At 39.1% G+C, this 18,959-nt stretch overlaps 1 protein-coding gene across 1 annotated transcript; it reads left to right on the forward strand.

Annotated features, from left to right (window-relative positions):
- Window positions 1-8,490: 8,490 nt before the first annotated feature.
- LOC109932193 (olfactomedin-like protein 2B) lies at window positions 8,491-18,578 on the forward strand (the record flags this gene model as incomplete). Its single annotated transcript, XM_048592317.1, has 3 exons — window positions 8,491-9,106; window positions 9,745-10,008; window positions 18,471-18,578. Coding segments are annotated over exons 1-3 (555 nt in total), but the record flags the coding sequence as incomplete, so codon positions are not given.
- Window positions 18,579-18,959: the final 381 nt, after the last annotated feature.

Below are 18,959 nucleotides of genomic sequence, written 5' to 3' on the forward strand. Positions count from 1 at the left end.
TTTTTAAATGATAAATTCTTGCATTTTGATGCATATTTTGAAATTATGGAAGTTTTACATTCAGAAAAAAAAAATCGAAATCCAACATTCCAAAACACATTTCTGAGAGTATGCCAATTACTTAGTTGAATTGTACTGTTGACTCTCTATGTCCATATGTCAGTTTGAGCAGCGAGCGCCTGTAATCAATTCAAGCTTAACTGGCATTGCAACCCAACCTGACCTAGTCTTCACCTAAATGTGTTTTGAGATTCTGGATTTACTTTGTCTTTTCAACCTTTGTTGTGTTCTGTATTATTGCCCTTGTGCTTTCTCAATAATAAAACAAAGTTACAGTCCAAACAGACCAAGAAAATGGTTATGCTGACTGTGTGGCAGTCAGCAATAGGAACCTGGTTATATTTCCATTCCCAGCCTTGGGGTGCTGAGGCAAATTACAGTGCTTCAACATCCACACTGTGCACCATGAACTACCTGAACATAGGAGTGTACTTGCAGATATTTGCCCTTATATTATCATTAATATTTTATGGATTTATTGTGATTTTCTGATGCACTTTGTGGTTGACATATATAATGATTGACCTTTTATACATTTTTAAACATTTCAAAATCATTTATTGCCTGTGTGAGTTTGCATGTAATGCCGTAACACTACAAATAGAAGCTCCACTTATAAAATGTATGAATCATTGAATGTAAACCTTATCATTCACATGGGGATAAACTGTCCTTCAAATCAACAGAACTTGAAAAGAATATACCAGAGTGGAAACAGTTAATATCTCAAAATTTTTTTTTATCAAACTGTGAAGGTTCATTTAGTTAGTGGTTTAAATTGTTGGAATTGAGTTGACATGTTCTCAGGTCCTGATGAATTTCATCCTAGGATCGAAAAAGAAATATCCAGTGAAATAGTTGTTGCATTGGTTAAAATTTTCAAGACTCATTAAATTCAGGGACGGTTCCTTTAGATTGGAAAATAGCTGATATAACTCCTTTGTTTGAAAAAGAAAGGAGGTAGAAAGCAACTACAGTTCAGTTAGCTTAACATCTGTGATGATGCTGTAGCTTTAAGAGGTGTATTTTGTCCTAGTTTCTTCTAGAGAGAGATTGGGGGACAGGTAGTGAGCAGTCTATGAAAAGCTAAGCAACTTGTGAAGCCTTGGGTATTTTTCTTTAAAATGGAAACAGTAGAAGCAGCCTGAATGGGTGTAGCCAAGCTCCCACCACAGAACCAGGATTTTTAGGTTTAGTGTTCAACAGTTGGTTGGAAGGCAGTGAATCTCTCCTGGCTAATTTTCTCTGGATGTTTTCCTCCTGGGTTGCTGGAGTTGCATGTGAGACAATTCTGTTTTCTGAATTTGTCTTTTGCCAAGGATGTATTTATGGGATGCTACTATATTGGAACAGTTAATTAGTAATAGTTAGTGTATCAATTGTTCTGTTACATTTTCCAAAAGAGTTAAGTTATTGCAATTCCTTTTTTTCATTATATTTTAACTATAGTATTTGAATTAATTGTGTTTTGCTTGACATCAAGTAGTTTGATCAATTGAAATTGCATTAGGAACACAGCACCTCATATTTACCTTTAAAATAAGAAAAATGTTAGGGTCTGGACTCTGGTTTGGTCCATAACAAATTGGAGGTTCTTATTGGGATCAAAACCTCTAATTCCAAATAAGGTCTAAGGTCCAAGATTATCGGATTCAAAGGCAGCGAGTGGTAAGGGTTAGTGTCTTTTATTTCAGGTACTGAATTCTATTTCTTTAAACAGGGTGTGCCTTGCGTAATAATGAGTCTTTCAGTCACTAAGAGTTTCCTAGGAGTGGAAGAAGTCACTTCAGGAGTTTTAGAGAAAGCAAGCAAGGCAAAACGTTCAGAATTGGCAAACAAGCTGATTTTGGAGTTACCTGTGTCTGTGAGAAACGGAGAACTGGTTGTGGCAATCGTGCAGCATTTACAATTGCTAAGAATGCCATCTGAATCTTCGGAAATGTCTAAAGTTCAATTGAAAATGAAGCAGCTTGAATATGAAAAGGAAGCGAAACAGTTTGAATTACGATTGAAAGCAGAGGAAAAGCAGAAAGAGAGAATAGCTCTAGCAGAGAAAAAAGAAAAGGAAAGGATAGCCCTAGCAGAAGAAAAAAAGGATAGCCTTAGCAGAAGAAAGGGAGAAAGAGAGAGAAGAAACATAGAAAGAGAGAGTGTTTGAACTTCAGAAGTTGGTGATTTGAGAAAAGTCGACTTAAAAGTTTGGAGGCAAAGGTGAAAGGTAGAAGTCGTGATGAGGACAGTGATGGAGAGCAATCCCATCGTAGCAAAGGCCTGGTGGCAATCTGTTTAAATATGTCCAAGTATTGCCTAAGTTCGACGAGAAGGATGTAGCCTTTTTCATTTCATTTGAGAAGTGACAAAACAAGTGAAATGACCATGTGGGTACTGTTGATTCAAACAAAGTTGGCAGGTAGAGCTTTTGAGGTATTTGCATCACTATTGGACGAGATATCTGGGGAGCATAATGAGATGAAAAAAATGCCATCTTAAGTGCATATGAGCTAGTACCAGAAGTCTGCAGACAATGCTTCAGGAATTTAAGAAGGGACCCTGGTCAAACGTACATTGAAAGTTTGAAACAAAGTAATTTTGATAGGTGGATAAGGGCATTGAAAATAGATCAAACATTTGACGCTCTTAGAGGGATGATTATTTTGGTGGAGTTCAAAAATTCACTTGCTGAAGTAATGAGAACTCATATGGAAGAGAAGAGAGTTAAAACTGCAAGATTAGCAGCAGAAATGGTCAATGATTATGAGTTTGTTCATAAATCAAAGTTTGGCTTCCAATATCAATTCCAATCTGTGAGGGATAGAAATTGGGGAAACGAGAAATTTTCAGGTGCGAAGGGAAAAGGAGACCTCATTGAAGATAGTAAAGATAGTTTATCACAGGATAAAAAGGAAACCCATGAGGGGGAAAGAGAAGTGAAAAAGCCCAGGTATTTTCACTGTAATAAAGTAGGCCACATGAAGTCACTGTATTAGTAGTTTAGTAAAAGTACTGAGAAGATGAAAGAGGGAAAACAGGATAAGCCAGTGACTTTTGTTGAAGTGATAATGAAAAGCACAGTGGAAGCTAAAAAGCTGCAACAGAATGTACAACCTAGTCAGGGTTGGAGAGGAAAAAGTGCCAGATTTCTTTAAAGAATTTACTTGCAAGGTTAAGGTTTACTCGTATATGCCAGGAGTAGCAGGTAAAGAAATTAAAATTTTAACAAAAACGGGTGCACAGATGCAAGTCAGTCTTTGATAGTGAGAGATGAGGGGATATGTAATTCAGAAGGAGTATTGCCAGAAAAGACAGTAATATGTGGAATTCATGGTAAGAAGAGCAATGTTCCATTGTATAAAGTGAGGTTGGAGAGTCCGGTGAAAAGTGGTGAAGTGGTGGTAGGAGTAATAGAGAGATTCTTCATCCCAGGAATACAGTTGATCCTTGATAACAATTTAACTGGATCACAGGTGAGAGTGATGCCTACTGTGGTTGAAAAGCCAGTGGAAAATCAGTGCAGAATTGCAGGGAGCATTAGAACAGTGGCATCAAACTTTAAAGACCCTGTTGAGGTCAAGACTATCCAGACATTTGGGATAAAGGAATTCCATTTGTACTTTTTGCAAATAGGTGTGTACCAAATGAATTTACCAAATTCAGTCCATTTGATAAGGTGAGAGGACCACTGAAATTAATTAAGGAGAAATTGGTGAGTCAGAGTTCAGACACCACACATTTAGACTATGTATTGAATTTTAGGGAAAGACTAAATAGAGTAGATGAGTTGGCTCGACAGCATTTAAAAGCAGCACAACATGCGATGAAACAGGAAGCAGACAAGAAATCAAAAATTCACAATTTTGTTGGTGGAGATAAAGTGGTAGTGTTACTTCCAGTTGTAGGAGAACGTTTAAAAGCAAGATTTGGTGGGCCTTATCAAACTGAAAGGAAATTGAGTGAGGTGAATTATTGATAAGAATGCCAGATAGATAGAAAGAGTGTGTCAAGTAAATATGCTGAAAAAGTATTTTGATAGGGAAGGAAAGCAAAAGGAGAATGTGTTACTGGTTACAGCACAGAGTGAAGAATCAAATTCAGATGATTCTAAGTTGGACATTCCTCAAATTAGATTAGACAATGAGGAAGTTCTCAAAAATTGGGATAAATTACTGACTTACTTTCCAGAGGAAAATTGAAATGACCTGAAGGAATTATTATAATCACATTGGTAGTTTTGTGGGAATAAGCTGTGAAACACTAATATAATTACGTATGATGTAGATATAGGAAATGTTGTTCCAATTAAGCAACATTCTTATGGACTTAACCTTCTAAAGTTGGCACAGGTTCAAAAAGAAATTGAATGCATGCTCAAAGACAACACAATCGTAGTGAGTTGTGCTGACTGGAACTTACCCATAGTGATGATGCCAAACCAGATGGTACCCAATGATTATGTGTGGACACAAAATCAGAAATTGCTGGAAAAAGCTCAGTAAGTTTAGCAGCATCTTCCTCAGAGAAAGGGTCACTCAACCGGAAACATTAACTCTGATTTCTCTCCACAGATGTTGCCAGACCTGCTGAGCTTTTCCAGCAATTTCTGTTTTTGTTTCTGATTTATAGCATCTGCAGTTCTTTCAGTTTTGATTATGTGTGAACTCCTGCAAAGTCAATGCAGTTACAAAGTCTGATTCATATCCTATTCCATTTTTGGAAGACTGTATTGAGAAGGTAGGACAGACAACTTATATTTCTAAGTTAGACTTACTCAGACGATACCGGCAGGTACCTTTATCCAAAACAATAGAGACAATTTCAGCTTTCATGACACCAAATGGACTGTACCAGTTTAACGTCATGCCATTTGCTATGAAAAATGCAGCAGCCACAATTCAAAGACTAACCAATAAAGTCATTTCTAGGTTACCCAATTGTGTGGTGTACGTCGATGACCCGGTGATTTTTAGTCACATATGGAAGGAACATTTGCAGCATCTATTGGAATTTTCAATCAACTTCGGGAGGCGGGCTTGGTGATAAACCTCACTGAGTGTGAGTTCACAAAAGCCCAAGTAACATTCCTGGGCCATATTATTGGATATGGACAAATGGCCTCACTGGATGTGAAATCAAAGATTATTGGGGAGTTTCCCATACCACCGACGAAGTGAGCACTTAGATTGAGTGACTTTTATTGGACATTTGTACCAGATTTTAGCAAGAACTTCCTCCACTGACTGACTTATTGAGGAAGTGCAGAAAATTTCAGCGGATGGCAGACTGTCAGAAGGCATTTGACAGCCTGAAAGCTGTGTTAACCACTGCCTCAGTGTTAGGCACACTTAATTACGCAAAGCCATTCAGGGTGGCTATCGATGTGCGTCATGTGGATGTTGGTGGTGTACTCTTGCAAGATGATGAGAAGATAGAAAGACCTATTGGGTATTTTTACAGAAAATTGAACAACCATCAACAGAACTATTCCACGATCAAGAAGGAGACTTTGAACTTGGTGTTGGCGTTACGACATTTTAACATTTATATTGCTGGCAATATGCCTGGGGGATGGAAGCCAGGCAGTCTATGAGAAGATAAACAACTTGTGAAGCCTTGGGTGTTTTTTTTTTTGAAAAGTTGAAACAATAAAAGTAGCCTGAATGGGTGTGGTCAAGCTCCCACCCACAGAACCAGGATTTTTAGGTTTAGTGTGTGACAAATTGTCTACTACTGTTGGGATTAGTTAGGGCCCTCACCTCTTTTTATGTTACTTGCAGTGAATCAAACTAGCATCTGTAATGCTGGGGACCTCAGGAAGAGATTGAGATGGATTGTCAACTTGACATTTCTGATTGAAGATGATTGCAAATCCTTCAGCCTTATTTTTTGCACTGATATGTTAGACTCCCCTATCATTGGTGATATCTGTGGAGTCTCTTCCTCCTGTTAGTTGTTTAATTATCCATCATCATTTTCAACTAGATATGAAAGGATTTCAGAGCTTTGATATGATTTGTCCTTTTTGGAATGTATGGCAGATTGTTTACTCTATTTGGTATGCATTTAGACCTGAGGCGTAGCTTCAACAATGTTTTAGTTTACCTGGTGTTAGTCCTAACTCCTCATTGTGTCAGGTTCAGTCCCTTGGTTTAAAGATGTTGATAGAGTGTGAGATATGCCAAGTAATAAGATTAAAGATTATGTCAGAATATAGTATATGCTGAAGGCCCATCATGTCTCTTAGATGCACAGCTTTGAGCTGCTGGATCTGTTCTGAATCTATTCCATTTAGCAAAGTGGTTGTGCCACACATGACTGAGTGTGTCCTTGGTGTGAAGACAGGACTTTGCCTCCACAAGAACTGTATGGAGCTCACTCCTACCAATACTATCATAAACATGTGCATCTGAGACAGGTAGATTGGCAAAAACAAAGAGAATTTTACCTAGTATTGTTCCTCTCACTACCTGCCATGGGCTTAGTGTGGCAAACATCTCCTTCAAGACTTGGCCAGCTCAGTCAATAATTTGAGAGAGGGACCTCATACACTTCGGCAAGAGTCATGCTACATCACAAATATATTGTGCTTCCTTACTATCCTCAGTGCTCCTTTGGAACTATGTTCACTGTGTGGATTCATGAGTTGTGATGTGGAGATGCCAGTGTTGGACTGGGGAGGACAAGGTTAAAAATCACACAACACCAGGTTATAGTCCAACAGGTTTATTTGAAAATGCAAGCTTTCGGAGCTCACCTCCTTCACTATGCCTAAGGAAGGAGCTGAGATCTGAAAGCTTTTATTTTCAAATAAATCTGTTGGACTATAACCTGGTGTCATGTGATTTTTGACCTCGGTTCATGAGTTGAGAGATGGCAGTATATGGTAACCAGCAAGACATTTTCTTGTTCAGGTATGACCTGATGTATTGGGAATTCATGGGGTCTGGAATTAATGTTAAAGCTCTTTTCTTCTGCATACATATAGCTGTGCCTCCATATTTGGTGGGTATGTCTTGCTTGTGAAACAGGTCATATCCAGGGATAGCGATGGAGGATTATGGGACTGTAGGTATGATTTAGAAAACGTGACTTTGTTGGCTTGTTTCTTGACTATGCTCCTGCAATTTTGGCACAATGATAGTGAGGTGGACTTTGCAGAGTCAACTGTGTTGGATGTGTCATAGTTCTTTCCAGGAATCTAAGTTGATACCAGGTGCCCTATATAATTTCACTTTTCTTCAGCAGTTTTGTAGTGGTTAATCTAAAATATTTATTTACTCAGAGCCGGCCAGATTACTGTGCAACTGGAACCACAAATAGGCAAGACCAGCAGATTTTCTTCCCTCAAAGATCCAAATAGATTTTTACAGCAATTTGGTAATTTAGGGTCACCATTATGGACACTAGTTTTTTTGTTTTAATCCAAGTATTTTTAATATAATTTAAATTCCATTGCTGTTGTCAGAGTTGAACTCATCTCCAGAACATTAGTCTAGTCCTTTGGATTATGAGTCTAGTAATAATATCACCATGTTGCTTTGTCCCTATTAAGGTGTCCGTCCTAATCTTTTGCCCAAGGAGATTGCACAAGCACTGTGAATTGACTGCCTGTTATTGATCTCCCTGTCTGACAATTCAATATTACAATGCAACGTAGAGAAATTATTGCAAATACAATTACCTGCATGCAAATATAAATCCAACAAGGGGAAACTTTAATTAAAAAGCATTTCCTTGTTTGTAGCACTTCTGAGTTTTCTGACAACTTGATACAATACTAAAGCAAAGCTGCCCCTTTTCATGTTGCTTATTAGAAGACAATTATTCAATATGTACCTGAATTTAAAATATCATTTTCACCTAAGGCACTAAAAGTCTTGAGTATTAACCAGGATAAGCCATGCAAATCCTTTCTCCACCTTTTAATTAGATGATGGTTCAATTCCATTTATTAATCCTAACTCCATATTTCACAATACCCTTGTCCAACCAAAACTGATTGATCTTAGTGTTGAAAACTTTAATTATTTCAGCAGCAACAGACCGAGGGCAGAATTCCATATTTTTACTACTCAATGTGAAATGTTGTTTTCTGACTTCCCATCCGAATAGTTTAGCTCTATTTTTAAGATTATGTTCCCGCACACTTGATACCCTTATCAGAGGAAATATTTTCCCTGTAATTATCCTATTGAATTCATTTTGCATCTCAAACACCAAAACACTAAAACAATATAATTGAAAGCCATTACACTATATCACAAAATGTGGTTTGAAGAATGGAGAAATATATCTAAAACTATTTTTTCCTCATCTCACTTTACTGATTCCTTCCCAGATTTGGACTATCGTTAAGTTTCTTATGATAAATAAGTTACATATTTTCCTAAATTATACCAATCCTAGGTTTTTATTCCATCCTTTTCTGTATTTTGTTCTTAAGGCAGTCAAACTCGAACCAGCCCACTTCTTTCCCACCCCTTCATCCATTCCTGCTGACTATTGGCAGTAAGACTCCTCCCGGCTTCCTCCAGTCCATTCAGTCAATCAGCTGCAAGAAACCCAGCTCTGCTGCACATTGGAAATTAATGCTCTTTCCACATCAAGGGTTCGCCGTATATGGCAACGCAGAATTATTTGTGCAACTGGTATTTATCCTACCCGCTAATCTATAAGTGAAGGAACTGAACCACTCTCTGGAGTATTTGCCTCAGCCTTGATCTTGCCGATTTTAGTGGGGGGAAGTTGGCATTCGTTTTCTGCAGTTCGTGGCAGCTGCCAGTTCGCTCCAGCAATCCTACCATCGACTCGACCAGACTTATTCAGTGAGGGCTGAGTGCGGAAAGCTCCCTTCTTGCGGATAGCGAAGATGCTGTGGGGAGCAGTCTTCATCGTGGGCTTGGCTTTGTGCAGAGGACTACCGCTTAACAGCGGACTGCACAACATCACCGGCAAAAATGTCAAACCGATGCCAACCGTTTGGGAAGAACCGAAGCGTGAAGCTGAAGCCAGGACAACCGAATCACAGAAAGAGGACAGCATCCTCCCAGAGGTAAAGTCACCCAAGCGCTTTGCTGGTTAGAGAGGGGAAACGAACTAAAAACTACAAAATATTTTTGGAACAGCGATTGCACCTTCGCGAAAACGCCAGTGCAAGAAACTAAACGGGATCTAATAGTTTTCCTTAGAACTTAATGATGTGTCCGTCAGATCGTAGTTCATTTCAGTCTAACAAACCTGTTTGTGCGCAAAACCTTTTCAAACTAGCTTTCATTTAGCACCATTGCTTCATCGGTGTTATTTAATTCTAAATGAGAAAATTCTTATTGATACTGGTTTGCATTTAGGAGAAAGCCCTGCCCCTCTTTTCCCTTGGATTCCTGACACATTGTGTTGTGAGTCAAAGCTGCAAATGTTCATTTGCAAATTCTCTGGCTATTGCGGACGAACAGATTTAGAAAAGCTTCAGATTGTTGGATACATAATTCTTTAAAATGAAACAATGTTACAGTCAGAAGTAATAGAAATGTAACATTCCTAAAAGCACGTTTTTAATCGTGCATTCACTGTTTAGATTGACCGTACATATATACATCATGTAGTGACTGAAGATTGCTGCTTTGCAGTTCAGGTTTGGTATTTCACTTTGCGCACACACACTGTTGTGACTTGCTCTTCGCTTGCCTCCAGTTGCTACGGGACTATGACAAAGTGAAAGCCGTGTCTGAGGGCTCGGATTGTCGCTGTAAGTGTGTGCTCACACCCTTGGGCCGGGACGCCTGCCACCGGATTCGGGAAGGCACCGCCAAGCCAGACGACTCGTACACGGTGGAAACTATCAGCTCGGGACCGCACTGTAAATGTACCTGCCTCGCCCCACCCTCGGCTCTCGACTCCTGCGCTGGCCAAATCAGATTGCAGAAGTTCCAGGAAGCGGAAAGCAACAGTTTCAAGGTTGGTTGCAAATAAAGCTGGATGTTGCCTTGATAAGTATCAGGCTGTAGAGCTGGGCTCTGAGGGCATGTTTTCATAGAAGCGTGTTTGGCCAACTGCGATAAACGAAGGGGTGTGGGGCACCATCATAGACAAGTGAAGCAAAAGTATATTTGAAAATGCGCGCAAATAATTGGATTTGCTCGTTGTTGTTGAGCATATTTATGGAGATGTGATCACTTCGCATGACCCTCCATTTGTCACCCAACACACCATACACAGCAACTTCCTCACACCAATAGTGAAACAGAGCCTTTTGATGGCTCATTAGCTCAAGTGACATTAACTCAATTTTATATGGAAGCATCCTAGGCTTTGACAGTATTGGTACTGGCATAGAGTACAGTGATAATGATGAACTTGCTCCAGCAGTGATTTGTTGTATTCTACAGTTATAGCGAAGCCCAGTAGAATAATGTTGCAAATGACTCCCAAATATTAGAACCACATCATCATTCTAAACAGGCTTCATCAGAGGGAGACTTAGCTCAAATTACAGACACAAGTTGAAGAATGGGTAATTATAGGACAAGTCCAGTTCCCTTATTCTGCCAGTGCCCTAAAACCACAAAAAAAGGGTCTATTTCTGGGTTTGTTTGTGTTAATGGTAGAATTTGTTTTCTATTGAATTCTGTATTTTAAAAACGTTCAACATGTCTAAAAATAGTGTCATATTGGTTCGGCTGGAAAATCAAAAATTGAGTCTGCACCAGCCCTCCAAAGGGCATCCCACCCAGACCCACCCCCCTCCCCATTTATCATGATTAATCCATCTAACCTGCACATGTCTGGATACTATGGGACCAATCCATAGCATGGCTAATCTGCCTGAGCTATACATCTTTAGACTGTGGGAGGAAACTGGAGCACCCAGCAGGCACCCACACAGACACTGGTAGAATGTGCAAACTCCACACAGTCAGGCACCTGAGGCTTGAATTGAACCCAGGTCCCTGGTGCTGTGATGTAGCAGTGCTAACCACTGTGCCACTACGTCACAGTAGGATTGATCCTCATTATGTCTTCCAATCAATATCATACAGGTTCCTCCTTGAACATGCACATTAAGTACACATTGCAATACATCTCACGGGTTAGTCCAGTTTTGAAGCCAGGCAGTAGAATGTAGTGAGTCTGTCAACAATATCACCAGCTCTGAGAAACAACAGTACTTTCAGACAAAAAGCACCAAGATAGCACAATGATGCCACCGTTGATTAAAAAAATGAAAAAAAATGTTGGCAATGGTGGACAATCCTGCCAATGGCCTAATTTGACAGATTGTTTTAATAAGGCTCTTATATTATCACTGGATCAGGAATATATGGCAAATAAAGCACAAGATTTGGGTATATAATCTACATTTCCAGCTTCTTAGTGGGGCACCCGGTCAAATTACTCAAGGAAACAATGCTGCATGAAGTCATAATATCCCGATAGAATGGATATAAGACCAGTTTCTCTGGAATCCTCAGTCTGCTTACTAAATAAAAGATTGTGCAGCTTTAAACAAGGTTGTATCCCCACAGTAACATGTCCTGAAAAATGCAATAAAGAGTCTTTGGCACAATTATAGGTGATCTTTGAAGTTTGCATCAGTTACAAAGTGCTCTGAAATCTTTGTTCTAAGTTTAATTGTACAAGAAAACAAGTTGAACAAATTAATACTGCAACATGAGCATTGTGCTGGGTATAATGTAAAATTGCCTTGAATTTCAATGTGATGATTCTGGTGAAGCTTGTAAGGTGAGTTGTTCAAGGATTGGTGTCTGTCCCACAACTGTTACCAGAGCAGTTCATTATATTTACTCTGAAAAGATTTTTTTTTTATCAATTTCTGGAAGGGATATAAGATGAAGTAACAGGTTGAATGGAAAATGCTGGCTCCCGATGGGGCAATCTGTATTTGAACTATATTTCCTGAATTGCTCAAACAGCAAACTGATTTTGTTTTATAGTGTTAAGAATTTAGCATAGCACACTTGCTGGGACAGGTTTGAGTTCAACAAGTTTAATGGCTTGGTTTTGCAAATGTGCTCAATGTAAAAACAAAGCCCAAAGAATAAGAAAGTTCTTGGTTTGTGCTGAGTGTGCTGATCTCCACAAGGACAATGGTAATGAGTGCTGCAGTTGTCAGAGGACACCAGATTCCCCTTGAGATGTATTTTTGGAGTGCATTGTGGTTTTCCCTACAGTCATCTTGGTCATTAACATGCAGTGACTGACTTCACACAAGACATACTGACTTGAGTGAGTGACAAGGAGGATGTTTTTGTCTGTGAAAGCGCATTTAATTAACAACTCAGTGACTTCAGAAGTTGATTACCTGAAGGAAGAAGACATTAAACACATTTGGAAGATAAAAGCCAAACATAGTTTGTCGGCATCTCATCAAGGTGTACCAATTCCTGAAGCATCACTGAGAGGTTTACGAAACTCATGGTCTATTTGCACTTCTTGTATCAACTCCAAAAAGAAATCTTGAGTCTGGAAACAAGAACAAAGTTCAACCAGATGCTTTATTGGAACTGTTCAAAGGCTGCTTCATTCCTTGGCATTGTTATATTCCACTTGTACTGTGACAGCATCATCAGTGCTTTTTTTTATAACTGGAAACCATTCAAGTTGGAACCTACAGACTTCTTTTCAAATGGGAATGTCCTTGCTGAGTTTGTGTCTGTGGTTGTCAGATGAAGGATGTCAATGATGGAAAAACTGGGTGCTTTTTTTACTTTGGTAACCCACACAAACAGAAGTTGGCATTTATCTCTCAAGCCTACTATGCCACACAATACGATTGTGGCCAATCTGATTGTAATCTCCTCTGATTTGTAAACAGTGGCCCATGGTTCTATATTCTCCCAAAAGAAGAAACATCCCCATCACAGCTACATGCCAAGACCTCTTAAGATCTTATATGTTTCAATCAAGGTGCCTCTTACTCTTCTAAACTCGTGCAGATACAAGCCTAGCATGTCCATAATTTTCTCATAAGACAACCTTCTCATTCCAGTACTAGCCCACATTTCTATTACCATGCAAGGAAAAATAATTCCTTCCTTTTTAATTAATTGATCCTTTCTATGAATACTGAGCAGGACTCCAATTGGAGTTTCACCAATGCCCTCTATAACTGAAGCATAACTTCCCTACTTTTGTATCTAATTTCCCTCTCAATAAATGATATCATTTATTATCAGGATAACATTCTGAGGAAAGGTCACCAGACCCGAAATGTTAACTCTGATTTTTTTCTTCACAGATGCTGCCAGACCTGCTGAGCTTTTCTAGCAACTTTTGTTTTTATTCCTGATTTACAGCATCTGCAATTCTTTCGGTTTTTAAATGATAACATTTATTAGCTTTCTATTAGCTTTCTTGAGTATTTGCTGTACCTGCATACTTCTGTGATTCATGCAAGGGGACACTCAGATCCCTCTGTATCTCAGATCTCTGCAATTTGTCACCATTAGATAATGTGCCTTTTTAAAAAAGTCTTCCTGCCAAAATAGATAATTTCACACATTATACTCGATTTGCCAGATCTTTGCCCACGCATGACCTATCTATATGTTTTTGTCACTTCCTTGTGTCGTCTTCACAATTTTCTTTCCTATTTAACTCTTAAGAAACAGGAGCTTTGTTCAAGATTATGTGGTGTTGTACGATCCAAGAGAAACTGATTTGCAGCAATTTTCAGAAGGTGTTCAATCTGCGCGTCTCATTGCAAGGCTTCATGAAGGAGTAAAAACAATTAGACATTGAACTTTATTCAAGTTGGTACCTTAGTCCAAGCTAAATGAGAAGCTTACAGACATCATCTTTCTCAAAAAAGGAAAAAGCCGGGAAAATCAACTGGTGCTGACTGGCAATGGGTTGGAGTGAGTTAGGATACTGTCATACATTCTGAGACCCAACCTTAAGTCAGCTTAGACTGACTGATTCAATATCACATTTCATTCTATTTTGCCTAACGAGCTTCCTAAATCTGACATGAAAGTTTGTTTGGGGAAGTTTTGACCTGGAGCCTGCTCATAGCAAAAAATAACTGCTTTTGTTTAAAGCAGCTTGCAGATTTCTATCCTGCACCACCCCACTTCTCAAAGTGGAAACTTCCTCCTTGAAAACAATTTTTTGTTTAATTATAGCAATACAAATGTAGGAATGTGGCTGTGGTAGTGTTCTTGCCTCTGAGCCAGGTGATGCAGCTTCAAGCCACACTACAGTACTTAATGGTCAAGGAAGGAGCATTCGCAACATTTCTAAACTGGTTGAGTATCAACTTGCAAATGCTTTCAATGTATGGCAAAGGCTGGTGGTAAAAGCGGGAGAGATTGCTGATCAGCTATGCGGTAAAGAAAAGTTGGAGTCTCTACCTCTCTGCAGCTCCAGGTACAATATGCTTGTACAATGTATATTGCCAAGCAACATGGATTCATTGGGCCAGTTGGTTGGACAGGCTGCTGTGGATTATACTGGTGCCAAGAGCACAGGGTATATCCCTGGTCTGGCTGGGGTAGTTTCAGGATCTATCTCCTTGCCCTACCTGTGATGGAGAATGTGGCACAGTGGGTGGCACACTGCCTTTGGATAGAGATCTCAAGACCAAGAAGAATACAAATACGTCCTTATAGGATGCCGTGTACATCATCACTGTCTGCAGTGTCAGGACATTTTACTCTGTGTGTCAAGCATGCAGTTTATCATGAGCCAATTAAGCCAGATTTAACTGCTAACAGCCTGTGTACGATGCTTAATGAAGAAATGATTGGCAAGAAAGGTTAGACTATAATGCTGAAAATATAAGTTCTGTGGACTGTATAGTTTGAACAGCCACTTGAAATGAAATCGTGATTCACTATCTGTTAAAGCCAAGAGCAACATTTTCATTAGAACACAAAGAGGAAACTGTAGCTATCATTTATCTGCCAATAACAGCTGAAAGATTCAACCATAAAACACGTCGGTTCCAGATGGAGTACAGGACAGGAAGAGAATGCATTTATAAAGCAACTTAACATATTATTCGGACACAGCCCAAAGTGCTCCACATACAATGAACTATTTTGGACACATTTCATTGATATGTTAGTAAAAACATTTGCCATTTTGTTCATAGCAAAGTCCCATAAACAGTAATGAGATGAGTGACCAGTAGTTCTGTTGTTGGTGATGGTGCATCAATTTTGGCCTGGGTACCAGGAGAATTCTCCCGCTCGCTAAAAATAGGCAATGGAATCTTTACTTCTGCCTGAACAGGAAGATGGGTTTGTTTAAAATGAACAATTAGAAAGCAAAATACATAGATCCAAACTCTTTAAAAATGAGGATGAAGAAAAGTGATGTGTTGAATTTGTCAACATTGACAATCTTACTCATCCAATACTGTGGCAAGCAAAAGTTCCTTTTTGTGTACAGCACTTCAGAATGTTTGGGAATTAGCTACAATATAGTGTTTTTAATCTGTATTCTCATAATGTAAGATATTATAGAATGTGAAACAGTAATTGGCACTGAAGCTCTGTAGATAATATATTATGCATTCTATAATGGAGTCCACTTATTCCCTTTAATCCTAGAAAAAGTTTACCCATTCCTCTTCCATCCAAATTAATTAAGCACAGCTCCACTACATGGAGGCTTTATGATTCCTTATTGACCAATTCCTATCGCAATTATTTCTGCCATTTCAGCTGCTTAGAAAATAATATTTCCCAAGTACATTCAGTTAGCTCTGTCTGTACTTCCTTATAAGCTTCAATCCTATTGCTAACCTTATTTTCATACAGTTCCTTTTTGAAGAGGTGTTAATTGACAAGTGTTAATAACCTCCACAAGGAGAAGTGCTCACGTTGTTATGTGAGGAAAAATAATTCCTTCTATTTTGAGTTAACTGACTGTCTTTAATACTGGGCTGTATTTTCTTGGTCAGTGCTCACGATATGTTGAGCAATGTGTCTGCAGCTAAATTATCCATTCCTCATCATATTTTAAAACTTCAATCACATCTCCTCACAATCCTCTTTGATGGAAACAGGTTTGGTTCTTTGAATTTGTTTGTATTCATGTTTCAAATGCTGACCGACAGCAAATTTCCCTTCATTGGATACTGCAGACCCAGATGGGACCCTTATTCTGGCCCCTAATAAATCTGGGGATTGCAGCTAATGACAAGTTGCTTCACACTCATACATAAACATAAACTGGCCTCCATCATTCATGACCAGTTGTGATTTTTGAGCCTTCACTAGATAAATCAACTTTTCTTAAAGCCCACTGTATTTGTAAAGCTGGTCTAACATCATGAGCTGGATAATTTCAGAATATTAGTTGTGTTAACAGCTGACAAATGACTACTGTTAGAAAGCAACTCATAATGGTGGTATTAACAGTGGATACTAACACAGATAAGTAGATCTGGAATATTTCTAATTGGAAGCCGAGGCACATATGAAAAGCAATGGTGAAAGAGTAATGAAACTGTGTGAAGACTGTGCAACACTGCTGTCATGAAAGTAAAAGGTTCAATCAAGCTTTTCATTTCCATAACCCATCAGAAGCAGTTCGCAACTCCTTTCATTAGAAAATAATGCAAGAAGCATGGTTTTTCAGTTTTGAAGAAAAGTCAAATTGGACTCAAAATGTTAACTTTGTTTCTTGCTCCACAGATGCTACCAGACTTGCTGAGTTTCTCCAACACTTTCTGTGATCCTAGTTGCTTAATTAGATTAGTGGGAGAGTCCAGCACAAGGGGATATAACCTTGAAATTAGAGTTAGCTCATCTGGGGTGATATAAAAAATTACTTTAGGTTAAGGGTAAGGTCATTTTACAGAACACTAATGAGTTGCCAAATAGACAATGGAAAATCTAATCCAAGGTGTTTCTGGATAGGATAAGCAAGAAGATACACCGACAGTTGTGATAGAACAATTTGTTGCATGGATTGTGTTGCCTGAAGAATGGAAAATGAAGGGGATGAGTGGAAGTCTGAAAATTATTGTTAAAATAGACTTCAGGATGTTATTTTGGATATTTCATGTTATTGTTTTTGTCTTTTTTTACAATATCACAGGACATGAATCCTGTGAACCATTGAAGAAATTGGAGGATCACCGGCATTCCCCTCTGTATTACAGCAAACACAGCTGCCACTTGAGACAGCAGCTCAACAGCTCGACAGTAACTCAACCTAGTCTCAATGGAACCCTGACAACTGTGTTTGATAACTATTACAGAACAAAATTATACGTAACATGGTTAATATATTAACTCAGCAGAAGAATACCATAGTTATTTTATGTCCTTTACGTTGGAGATAACCTCTTTCAACTGAGATCTGTTCATTTTCAGGTTTCATGGTAACACTTTGGTGAAGGTAACCTGTGTTTTTGGAAAAAAAAACTTGCATTAGCATTGTGCCTCGCATGACCCTATCTAAATGCTCTTTGAAGCCAATGAAATGTACTCCCTGTTGTAATACAGGAAATGCAACAGCTAATTTTCATACTGCTATTTGTGGGAACTTGTAAAGGGATCATAACCAATAATCTGTTCTTGTGACGTTGATTGAATGATAAATATTTTCCAGGACAGCAGGACGAACTCCTGTGGGGAGGACTCTTTTTGGAGGCTGCGGGCCCTTCAGTGGAAAGGAACTTAATTAGATGGGATGGCGGCATCCAAGCACTTCCCCATCTTCCTGCCTTTGCTTGGTCTAAACTGTAGCATTTCCACCCTACTGATAATCGAGGTCATTTATTGGCCAACTAATGATCAGTTAAGGGCCTATTCCTTCCTGGGCTAAGATTATTTCAGCCTGAGGTGGGATGAGAAAGAGTCGGTCTATCTGACAGTTTGATGATGGTATGGAAGTGGGGTGATTCCTCAAAGTGTATTAAACTGAACGATTGAGGAACTTGATCTCGGGACAGGAGGTGGCAAGAAGGAGCTACCCCGTCACATTTGCTTCTGATCCCACAACCCTCAACTCCAGAAGGTCCACCACCTACAAACACTTGCTTTTCCTACGACTATTGTATGAGCAGAGTTCTTGGTCTCCTTGTGATGTTGCTGAGTTCTGGAGCTACTGACCTCTGATTGGATCAAGGACATATTTGCCCTTGATCTGAATTCTTGTATAAGGTTTGCTGGCAACAAATCAACTGTCTGATTGCCAGAAGATCTGGCAATCTTGTCCTCACAGCCTGCAGATTTCTCTCCTCCAAACTCCTCTGGTTTTGGACTTAACCCAAAATTGATCGTTGAAACTTTGCAACGTGATAGTCTACCTAAGAAAGCAAATGGGGTCATGGTGTAATATCTTGTCCAAAAACTAGCTAAATTCAGCACTCCTTCTGTGCAGTGAAAGCTTTGTTTAATTGCAGTCAACATTGTTGCAATATGTTTGTAATTTATTTTCAGCTCTCCTCTGCAATGGAACTGTTGGAAGGTGCCATCTTTGGATTAGACCTCATAAAGTTACATTCCATTACAACCAAACTCATCAAGCGCATTGAAAAATTGGAAGAGGTAAGGCACATCTTGTGGTTAACTTTTGAGCTGGCTATCTTCTGGTACCTAGTTCAAGTGGATTCTGTTGGATAATGATAATAATAGTGATAAAATAGGATAGTGAATGCCAGAAGTGTGTTTAAGTATGAGAGGTTTTGTAGCAAGTCCAAACCCGGAGATTCTGTTTGCTAATATCACAGAACAGCCTCCAAAGGAGGGAATGTCAGAGGGAGAGTCATCGAGGCCACAGTCTCTATCTCCTAATGGTAGGTTTTAGAATTACACAGAGAAAGCCATTGAACCCAATTTGTCTGCAATCTTACTCCCACCTCATATCATAGCAACCTATTACAGTATCCTTTTAAAAAAAACTGAAAGAACTGCAGGTGCTGTAAATCA

Source organism: Rhincodon typus, unplaced genomic scaffold (genome assembly GCF_021869965.1).
Source record: "Rhincodon typus isolate 14 unplaced genomic scaffold, sRhiTyp1.1 hic_rhity00001005, whole genome shotgun sequence".
Taxonomy (NCBI): domain Eukaryota; kingdom Metazoa; phylum Chordata; class Chondrichthyes; order Orectolobiformes; family Rhincodontidae; genus Rhincodon; species Rhincodon typus.